Raw genomic sequence first — 11,610 nt, forward strand, 5'->3', positions numbered from 1 at the left:
TCTTAGGTCTTTTATTTCGTTCGTGCCACTTTTTTTTTTTTTTTTTTTTTTTTTTTTTTTTTCAGTTTTAATGTTTTGGAACTTCAATGTGTCATTTTTTTTCCTGTGTCTTTACCAGAAGTACAAGCACTTTTGCACATGAAAAGGCTTAACTAGTTTGATCAACCATACTGTAGTAGTCCGTGACAAGATTCTGTCTGAAATGTGTTTGCCAACGATAGCTTACATGTCTATGGTGGTAGCACCCCACTTCCCAAACTCTTCACAACTTTTGTGAAGAACAAAACTTGAAGCTCAAAGGTTTTCCCGCTCCACAACAAGAATGCTATTAATTATTTAATTCCATGGTACAAACTGACATGAAGCCTATACAACTTACCGTGCATTGCGTGGATACATTACAGAGAACCTAAGGTGACTGGTTCAAAGGGAAATTCCCTCTGCTTTTAAGTCAGTAGATAAATCTTTCCAACAATTCCTCGACACCACCAGCCATGCCAGGCAACCAGAAAAGTTGTCATTTCAGTGAAGTTTTCAGGAAGACAATATCAGGTCACTGTACACGTAGAGAAACCAGATCCATAGATTGTTAATTGCCTACCAATTCAGTAGTTGCAGCAGCGAGCCCGGCCCTTAATCAAATTGGCCCACAGACAGAGCATCTGCCGTGGTGATTGGTAATGGGCAGTAAAATAGTCCTCCGTGCACCCATACTGGCAAAACTTCCAGCTGTGAGAATATTGGACAGGTTTAGAACTGTTGAACTGCTCAACCCACATCCCCATGCTGACATCCTCCATTTTGAATAACTGTCAGGGATTATAAGAGAACAATACGCTTAGGACAAAATCCTCCTTGCACTCTAAACCCCTTGATCTTGCATTGACAGAATAATACGGAAAGAGTTTTGAGTTGCCACATACCCGGAGACTACGCTTGAGATGTTGAGATACAATATAATTTGCAATGTCACTGGAAATTATATAACCAGGTCCATTGGCATAAGGAGGATATATTGCTTCTGGCCATTCCTGTTTCACAACATTGTTTATCATTCAGATACACAAGCAGAATGACAATTAAATTTATCTTGCTTTGAAATGGATGTAACCTTTTTAACAGAAGTTGATTGCTCTTTCTTTGGATCAACTCCAGTAAAACAGTCAAATCACATCTAGATTTCAGAAGGGATACTTTCATACCTTGAAGGAAACAGCCCACTTCCCAGTTCGAAGAGGTCTGTGCAAGAGGTTTAGATTTCCCATATAAAGGGATCTTTTGGGAGAGAATCCTTCAATTTGTTCAAGGACATTATCCACTCTAACAAAAGTATCATCGTCAACTTTCATGATGTATGCAGCTGTTACATTTTGAACCTGCAGAAAACCATTAATGCCATGTTAGGGATAGATCGAAAGTGGAAGTTGATTAAGAGCTCATTGGCAGAGGATCAAGGAAAAAGTATAGAACTAAACTAACCCCATATTCACAGATGGCAATAGTTTTGAGTACGACTAGTTCATAACGATCCATAAATGGAATAATAACAATGTCACCAAAATAGGCAGCCTCTTTCTTCAAAACAGCATTAACCTCCTTCCTTGGATTCTGCATGTCATTTGTTACGTATGAGTAAAAATCATCCATAAAACTTGTCGAAGCAAATACAAAAAAATCGGAAGATCGAAATTTGTGTGCTTTTCATTTGTCCTTGTTCTGAAGGTGCTGACAGAATGAACTGAAATTTGTATGCTTTTCATATATGTACAGTCAGTTATTAAGTCATGGTACTTAATAGAGAATCAACAATTGATATGCATAGATTTGATGGTTGCATGCATTTTTCATACAAGAAAAGTTTTAGCATTTAAACAGGTTATAATCAATCCAGAGAACCATTAAACTCACAAGTCAGCTCATTATCTGCATGGTCACCACCAAGTCACTGCTACTGCAAGAAAGGGTTTTTTGTGACAAATTGGCATGTAACTCTAACATGCAAAACCACATCTGCCAAGAAAGTGCTATGGTTGGCTCTCATATCATATGTGCTGGTGAACGGTCATTTTAGAGGACCGAAATGAATTGATCAAATTAACAATTCTGTATCACCGTTTAACAAGGCAACGGTGACAACTTGTCCCACAAGCACTGGTGCAGATTCTCTACTTGCATGCATAGAACAAGTAAGCTTTGCAAACATTTGATAGGATCAAAATTTTCCTGATAAGCTGGCAATTTCATAGGTCCGATATTAGCTAACTCCTTCCTGGGAAACTTATCATCTCCTCTCCCATAATTCAATCACAAGAGACAAGGAAAATGAGCCCATTGTCGAAAATTCATGATCTTTAAGTAGTTGAGACACTAAAAGGATACTTCTAACTTTTCACTTTCTTATCACCTTCTATTTCAAGTTCTAACCAAAATTTCAGGTTCTAAGAATAATCTGTTCACAAATAGAAGTAACAAATGAACCTTTCACCACACTTGTCTACTACAGGAAAATCCAAAAGACAAATTAACCCAGCAAGTTAGTGTCAAAATTATATCAGGCCTTTGCTCCTCAATCAAAGAAAGCAAGCTCTCTTTTGAAATGCACCAAGTTAGTGTCAAAATTATATCAGCAAGTTAGTATCAGATTGTTCCTCAATCTGATAAAAGCAAGCTTTCTTTTGAAATGCACCAATGCAACTGCTTTCAATAGGATATATCAGATGAAGAAGAAAATTAAGGAAGCTTACCAGGGCAACGAAGAAGCGAACCACTACATTTGAGGACCTGACAGCTAAAGATTGCATCCAAGTTTTTCTAACGGCCATGCGTTCAGCAAAGTGATTGGTGGCGGAGAGAACCCCTATAAAAAGCTGAATACCATGATGGGGCAGAGGATGTGATTTCCACTGCTCAGAGAAACTCAATACTCTTTGGGGAGAAAAACTTGGATGAGAGGTTGGAAGAGAGGTGGCATGAACCGAATGTACATCCACATCACCTTTGATTGCCAACCCTGTTGCATCTTCCAAAGTAAAACCCTGAAATAACAGTAAGCATCAGATCACCAAAGGATTTCAAAGCAATGTAAGACAAAGAAGCACTTCAACAAATTCAATTTCTTACTTTTAATACTCTCAAGCATTTTCAATAGTGTTTATCATATTAATTGTCAAGTAAAATGAAAGATTTATGCTTATCACACTCAAAGAGTCCATTATCTATGGATAGAGGTCAAAGAAACAATGAGATCCTTCATACGACTAGTGCAAATGTCAAAAGATTAAGGCTGGGCAATGCCATTTGCTATTTTAATAACCAGCCAGGTCTACACCTCTAAAAGTTTCCGACAGACTAGCAAACATCTCGTAAGAGAAAGAGGAAAATAATGGTCTACTTATTTTCCTAGCTCTACAATTACCTCAGCAGCCAACTGCATCTGCATCAGACCTCTGTCTATTTGTGACTTTCAGTAACAGCCTTATCATATACCATACTCCCACCTCATTAGCCAGCAAATACAAATTTAATCTAATATATCTTCTAATATCCGGATTTCTGTCCCAAATGATATTTGACTTTATTTGGAGGGATATGCTTAGATCTCATATCTAGTGGTTATTCAAGTAAGCAACGGTAAGGTAATGACAACTCATGTGGTCAAAGGACAAATAATATTGGACCAACATTTTTCTGCATATAGTGCTACATTTTAAAAAACCAATAAGAACTAACAGACATGAAGTGGTCCAACATGAGAGCCAACAAAGAATGACCAATAGTAACATACTAAGTTCAATGTACAGGCATTACTCAATACAAAAGGAAAACATTCAACAGATCTTCAGAGGAAAACACCATTCACAAAATCATTCAAAAACATTTTCTCTCCATTTTGATAGTAGTTTTTTTTTTTTGGAGGGGGGAGGGTCAACGCTATGGATCATGAGGTCAGCCAACTTATCAAATATCAGAACACCATATATCAGTCACCAAACGACTATTTCTAGAACAATTGCAAGCACCTCTATGGTATGGAAAAGCTTTGCAGAAAGTCATCATAAAGGAGCTGAAATGGAAACAACCACAGGGCCTTCTTGTAATTGTGAGTAGCATACCGTGCGATATGGAAATGAGGTCACATGCCGACCCCCAACAATGATATGGTATCCCTCAACACCAGCACGAATAGTAAGCACAAACATCCGACCCTCCATAAATGGAAATGGCCAGGTCACTTCTGGAACTTTAGCACGCCCAATAAATCTCTCAAACCATGAAAAGATTTTGGACTCCTTTGAAATTTTGGACTCTTTTGAATCCACTATATCATTTCGCATCCATTTTTCACATTTCAAGAAGCCGTCGACTGCCAAGAATATTTTGTTAGAAATCTGGAAGTTCAGATGGCAAATAAGCTCATATATCAATAAACAAAGGTGAGGGGAAAAAAAGGGAACAAAACAATAAACTCAAGCATCTTCCAGAAGACAAATGCAATGCAAAGTTAAAAGATTCACGATGAATGACAAAGGTTAGAAATAATGTACCCAAGGGGCGGAAAAACCAGGCATTCTAGCTGCAATATAAGAATGACCTAAAAACGAAGAAGGAACACACAATTCATCTGAACTCTCAAGCAAAATGAATGATGTGCACTTATATGGGCAACCTCTCGTTACAAACTTCTCACCAAAAAAAGGCACAAGAAAAAAAAATAAAATTGAGAAGCCAATAGTACATGTGAGAAAACTGAAGGCTATATGATTACATGCAGTCAACAGTAGAAAATAGGTCAAAAGCCATTTCTTCTCCATCATTACTCTAGTCTGAACTAGGAGTAGATATGCATGACGAGGACCAAAGAAGCTTCCATTCCAACAAAAAAAATTTCAGGTAGGTAACAGACTAACAGTAGACTGCATATGACACAAATCTTCCAAACAACTTTCTCAGTTTCTTTTATTTCTCTTTTCCCCTGAATAAAAAGAGCATCAACACTATTCCATTTCACCCAATTATCAGGTCGAATGGTAGGGGAGGGTATTATTAAAATCAGTAACCCCATGCTTATCTGATTCACAATGGATCAGGGTTAGTCTATTGCAAAAATGAATCTAGTCTACCTGGATAAATATTCACAAGCTGAGTTTTAAATCATTTAACATAAACCAAAAAGTTTGAAACACGCTTGTTAAAGATACTTGGAATCAAAATGCTGAAGCCTCGTCTCTATCTTAGGGTTCAGCAAAATTCTTTTCAACTTATGACGAAAACAAACTTTATTCACTAATACTTTATCAAGAGGGAAATTAATCATGAATAGTTTCCAAAACCATTGAAAAACTTTTAACTACTAATCATTTTCAGGATTCAACAACTCTTAAGTCCTACATCGTTCTACATATCTATATTATACTGATCAACAAAGCTCAATTTCTTACCTGCTCCTGGCATCATGTCTTGCTTTGAAGATGAAAATTTTGATCTTCAATCCCAACTTTTGTATCTTTAAGACTTATTAATAAAGAAAAATTTCCAAGAAAAGCACAGACATTACATAGACAGTAAATGCAATGCGTCAACCATTTCATCAGCATGGACGGCAATTTTGAGTAGTACGAAGTCTCCCAATTTAATAAATCGTTGTGAAATTTTGCAGCAGCTATGAGCTTTTTGATTTCACTTAAAGGAAGGGGGAAACCCTGTTTTGCCAACATACGAGAAAACATGAGATCTAAATGTCAAGTCAAAATGAGGGTATTGGAGAAATATGTTGGCCAAAAAGCTATGGAAGAGTAAGACATTATCTTGGATTTGATAGAAAGACTCCTAGAATACTGAATCTAGACCAGGACTACAAGTGAACAGAGAAGAGCTGCTCAAGGTTTGACTCGTATAGAGTTTGGCTTGGAAAGACAGATTCTGGCAGCTTGAGAGAGAATGACACTGACCTCTATCTTGCAGATATTCAGCACATGAGCTTGTTTAACTTAATGGAACTCCTTTTGCTTTTTCTTTAAACTTGATACTTTATAACCACCCCACAAAATAGGAAAATTTGATCACCTGCCCAAGCCTAGGAAATGCCTCAAAGACCCAGAAGTCAAAAACACATAAATACTGAAGAGTACTCCAGATTTAAACTGCTTTAAGGATCTTCCTTATGCAATCTAATCCTGATCTTCTATGATATCTCTGATATACTTTGACAGCTACAGGTGGCATCCGTAAAGAAGACATGGAGCAATCTTCTCGACATTTGTTTGATATCAACAACCTGACTGCAGAAGGGCTGCTGTATACACTAACTAAATGCAAATATTTTTTGTTAAAATATGTAACAACATAATGAATGAGGGAAGAGAGGACTCGAGCTCCAACTCAAGTTGATATTGGCCCAAAAAGGACTAGAAAATGGGAACATTGTAGTATATGGAGCTGTTCTACCAATTGAACCAAATTTGAGCGCAACACTATATTTGGTCAATTTTAGGTTGAGTTCAAGTGTAGGAACCAAGTTAACATAGATATAGAGCTTGAATTTGTCCAATATCAACCCTAATTTGGAAAAAAGAAGCAAAGCGTCTAATAAACATCTCAGAGTGAGTAATTTTCCTACAAAGAAAAGCTAATTTGTTTGCATAATTAAAGTGTCAGCAGATTCTTTGCCATATATTGTTAAATACCAAGAGACTGAATCCACAAAACTAGGATTTTTACATTAAATCTATCCAACAAAACAACAGCATTTAGTGTTTGTGATTTTATCTTCACACATCAGGATGATTATAACCATATTCTGTATCTAACTATAGCGATCAAGAGATATTCTGTATCTAACTATAGCGATCAAGAGAACTCAAAATCAATTGTCTTCAGTTTTTGGTTCTTTGCCTTTTCTAATTTGTCCCTGGGGAAGAGACACTGTATTTAAATGAAGAGAGCATTCTATGAAAATCTAGATTCAATGCCTTACCTAGCATTTCGTCATCACTCTTGGATGGTAAACCATCACACCTTTGGGCGCTGCCCCAGTGCATCCTATAGCAGGTGTTGTGCTCAATTACTGGTCGATGGCTCCAATCTCCTCTCAGTCTAGGATTAAGATGTAAAATCTTTGGTGGATCCTCTCCAACTACAGCCTTTAGTCCTTGCAATTCAACCATGAATTGTGAAACCAAAACCAGTGCATCACCAGCTCTTAATCTCGCCAGCTGAGGCACGTACTCCTGATGAGCTACACGTGGTGTTCCAATCACTGTGATTGAAGAACCTGCAGCAAGCCCACAAGGAAGGAACATGAGATTATCTCCCCTAGCCAATTCTTCTGCATTCACCGACACCCAAGAAGGACAGGACTCAGGCTTCCCCTCAAGTGTGGCATTCATCTCAATATCCTTCCCATCATGTTTACCTACTTCTTCCCATGCCTTCGTGCCTAATGACCAAGCCTCATCTGCCATTTTCTCTACTACGGAGAAATCACTTGTTCTGTTCCTACGCCTCAAAATTGCAGCAGCTATTCTACCATAATGAAGCGAAAGGGGGTTAACAGGTGTTGAACCACCTTTCTTCTCTTCTAAAGCTTCCTCACGCGGCATTGGAGGAGCATTTTGGTTCACATTGTTTTGTAGTATTCTATGAAAGCCATCCTTATAAGCAGAGCTCAGACGCGGTTTACTTAGTTCAGTATCTTCTTCAACCTCAACTCGCAGTCCCTCCTTACCCACATCATTACCATTATTACTCAAAACTGCTGCACTCTCCAAAAACTTAGGGAACTTCAAGCATATGACAATCAGGTATAATGCAGCTAACCCCATTAACAAATGTGACAATTTGAACCTCCTTCCACTCTGAGATTCACTTCTGATCCTCTTCATCCTTCCCTACCCCACCCAACAAGCAGATAAAAATCCTCGGACCATGCATAAATAACGTCACCTCATTTCTCAGCCCAAAAACAACAAACATTAAAAGAAAAAAAAAATCCCAGTCCTCAAAGCCTCAAACTTTCACACAAGATACCCACTTCATAAATATAAAAAGCATAAATTAAGATGAATAGAATCAGAAAATGCCTCAATAATCAGAGACTTATAGTTCAACAGCGAAAAAACTTTTAACCCACAAAAGACGGAACTCCAATTCGAAAAAATGCGGACTGCTTTTGTGTGAAGAGTAACCAATTCCGACCACAAAAGGATCAGCAGTGCACCATCGAACTGATTTTGCGTGAAGAGTAACCAATTGCGACAACAAAAGGATCAGCAGTGCACCAACTTGATCAGCATTGCAGGGCAAAATTAACCAATCAGAAGCCGAGGAAATCGAAATTTCTAAGCAATGATGAATGTAGACGAAACTATACGCAGATTACGTCTACAAAATCATCCGAGAGGGTTAATTGGCTGGATCTGATAGCGTTTAGAGGGAGGGACCCAACTGAGAAAAAGTGAAGAACCCTAGGCAGAAGAAAAAGGGATATTAGTGGAAAATAGGATGTCCGTGTGCATGTATGGAATTCTTTAAAATGACTTTCTTTTTTTGGTTTATTGGAGGTGGGGAATGATTTTATTTTAATTATTTTTCTTCCCAATGGGGAAATAATAATATTCATTTTCATTTTTTGGAGTTTATATTTATATTTTATTTTATGCTCGTATTAATTTCCTTTTTTAATTGGTAGAATTTATGAGCATGTGTTGAGCATGTGTATGATTGATGTATTTATTAGTACGATATTCATTCTCATTTTCATTTTTTTGGAGTTTTTATTTTTATTTATTTTATGCTCGCATTAATTTCCTTTTTGAATTGGTGGAATTTATGAGTATGTGTTGGGCATGTGTGTGATTGATGTATTTATTGGTGCAAAAATTCAAAATACAATCAAGATGTCTAGTACAAATCATCAACTTCCTCCTTATACATTTATATTTTCTTAACTCTCTCTTACTTATGAGTTGATTTCCATGATAATACTCATCTAAAATTATTTTTCCAGATAATTGGCTCCATTTGGATGATAAGTGTTTTATATGTTTATATAAAACTTTACTGTAGTTATATTCTCCAAAAACTAGTCCGCTCTTGTTTCTTTACCTTTATTTTTTTTTTTCCGAAATGACAGTTATATTGATATGTTTAAAATTATACAGGTGACTGAGTAAAGACCCAACTAAGTTTGGACCAAAGTCCAACCAGCTTTACAAAAGTGCTTCTAGCATAGGAAGATGGGATTAACTCATTCTTCATCTAAGAAGATAGTTTGTGCATGTTTGCTAAGATTAACTATATTATCTAATCTGTTCTTATTTTCAGAACAAAAGAAGCACTATGAAAACAATAGCCTGAGTGACTTAATGTCAGCCAAAATTGTTGCTGCTCTACATGAACTGCATTCTTGTTCCTGAAGCAACTTAACTAGGTTCTTGTCTTCCTGTAATGCCATTATGCATGACCATTGTTGTTCCTCGGCTTTGATGAGTGCTAGTCTCACTACTTCAGCTTCATCTAGTGTCCAGTTCCCAAATTTCCTTTCTTTCATAGCCCAAGTGGCTTTTGGCATGGTAGATTGGTATGTTGCTCCTGTCACCAAAGAGTTTTGCTATTGGTGTATCTGGACTTGGATCTTGATGCTCCTATTGTCCTATTGAGTTGAAGCATGAGCTCTCTCTTTTGATATTGTTTCCTAAGTGCTCTTTTTTTGTAACTTACTTTTGATTGTTCATCATACTCCATCCATTCCAAATGAGCTTTCCAGGTAATTCTATGTGGTTCTTTTTCTCATTGCTCGAAGTCTCTTTTGTTCCTTACTTCTCAAATCTGCCAGAGTACACTGATGGTGAGGGGAATATGGCCATCTGTTCCTCTCTGTAAATGTGCTTCTGGAACTCCAATCCACCTTTTTTTGCAACATCCTGTTAAATGGTCGATTCCATTCCAATTGATTGGGGACAATTTCCATATCTCCTGGGCTCTTTTGCATTTCAGTAGCACATGTTCCATTGTTTCCTGTTGTGCTTCACATCCCTTACATATGGGATTCCCCTACTTAGTTCTTCTGAAAATGAGTTGATTCACTGGCAAAATCTCATTTAGACACTATACAAATAACTTTAATATCTGTTTAACATTCTACTCCCACTGTACCTTTCAAATCTTTTGTTTGGACTATCATAACTGGTTCCTGCTCCACTAGTCACCTGTTCTTCCTTCTCTCTTCCTACTCTTTTCAGCTTCTTGTATCCTAATTGAACTATCTATTTCGCATGCTTGGAGTGTTTCCAGTAAACTTGATCCTCCCTTTCAACCGCATTGATTGGAATTTTTAGAATGTTTTTAGCATCCTTTTTATTGAAGGTCCTAAAGATCAGTTGTCTATTCCATCTACCTTCCATGGTCAAATCTGAAACTTTTTGAGCTATGCAGTTCCATAGTCTTACTGTCCTAGGCCTCTGTTTCTCATTGTCAGGTATCCAGCCATCTTCCCAGATTCTTGTCCCTTTCCTTTTGCCAATTCTTTTCCTTATTCCTTCCTCTAGAATAGATCTTGCACTAATGATGCTCTGCCAAATCCACGAGGCATTCTTTGGAACTTTGCAGTTGAAGACTGAACTTTTGGAGTAATACCTTCCTTTCATAACTTTGCTGACTAGTAAATTTGGTTGTGTGATTATTCTCGAAATCTGTTTGGTCAGCAGTGCTTTGTTGAAGTGCTACAGATCTTTGAATCCCAGTCCTCCTTTCTCCTTGTCCTTTGTGAGCTCTTTCCATTTCATCTAGTGCATTTTTTCCTTCCTTTTGTTTCTCCCACCAGTAGTTTTACATTTCAGAAGTGATTTCTTTACAGAGATTGCAAGGTAGTTTAAAGCTAGAAATGGCATATGTAGGCATGGCCATGGAAACTGCTTTAAGGAGGACTTCCTTTCCTGCACTACTCAGCATTCCATTCTTCCAGCTTTGCATCTTCTTGCTCAGATTACTCTTGATGTATCCAACGATTTGCTGCTTTGATCTTGAGATTATAATAGGTGAACCCAAGTAAATCCCCTGCTTAGCTTGCTATATGTCTCTCATCACCCCACATATTCTAAAGAATACTGATGACTTTTCTATGTTGATTAATTGGCATGATGCTTCTTCATACATTTTTAAGATCCTTATCAATTGGTCTGCTTTCTCCTTATTGGCTTTGAAAAGGATTACTGAGTTGTTAGCAAAGAACAAATAAGTGATTTTTGGACCATTTCTGCTTACTTTCATCCCAACGATTGTTTTTGCTTGTGCGGCTCTATAGAGTAGGTTTGAGAGCCCCTTAGAACATAATGGAAATAGGTAAGATTGTGAGGACCCGCAAATTTCCTACATTTTTCCTCAAAAATGCCTTTTATTTGAAAATTATTATTTATCAAAGCCACCACCCAAATATTTCACACTAAGTGTAAATAAACCTAGAAAATAGGGTTTTACGCTTCGGTTTCAAGTTTGGAGCAAAATTAGGGTTTTCGCGATTTTTCGCCGGATGAATTTTCGGTACAGAGTAAGGATTAATTTGGGGATTTAAAGTGACTTTTAAGTGAGAAATAATATGTGACTAGTGGCAATGAT

At 37.3% G+C, this 11,610-nt stretch overlaps 1 protein-coding gene across 1 annotated transcript; it reads right to left on the reverse strand.

Annotated features, from left to right (window-relative positions):
• Positions 1-250: 250 nt before the first annotated feature.
• On the reverse strand, positions 251-8,496 carry LOC113782964 (hydroxyproline O-galactosyltransferase GALT2). The gene is made up of 7 exons (XM_027328951.1): positions 6,974-8,496; positions 4,113-4,363; positions 2,745-3,035; positions 1,480-1,608; positions 1,203-1,376; positions 924-1,031; positions 251-809 (listed from the first exon to the last, which is right to left on the reverse strand). The coding sequence occupies exons 1-7, from the start codon at positions 7,878-7,880 to the stop codon at positions 606-608; spliced, it is 2,064 nt and encodes a 687-aa protein (XP_027184752.1). The 5' UTR covers positions 7,881-8,496; the 3' UTR covers positions 251-605.
• Positions 8,497-11,610: the final 3,114 nt, after the last annotated feature.

Source organism: Coffea eugenioides, chromosome 9 (assembly GCF_003713205.1).
Source record: "Coffea eugenioides isolate CCC68of chromosome 9, Ceug_1.0, whole genome shotgun sequence".
Classification (NCBI taxonomy): domain Eukaryota; kingdom Viridiplantae; phylum Streptophyta; class Magnoliopsida; order Gentianales; family Rubiaceae; genus Coffea; species Coffea eugenioides.

Coding starts and splice junctions, on each gene's coding strand:
- LOC113782964 (XM_027328951.1), bottom strand. CDS start 7,880: ATGAAGAGGATCAGAAGTGAATCTCAGAGTGGAAGGAGGTTCAAATTG. Junction 1,609..2,744: donor TTCGCTTCTTCGTTGCCCTG/GTAAGCTTCCTT, acceptor AATGACATGCAG/AATCCAAGGAAGGAGGTTAA. Junction 1,377..1,479: donor TTGCCATCTGTGAATATGGG/GTTAGTTTAGTT, acceptor GGTTTTCTGCAG/GTTCAAAATGTAACAGCTGC.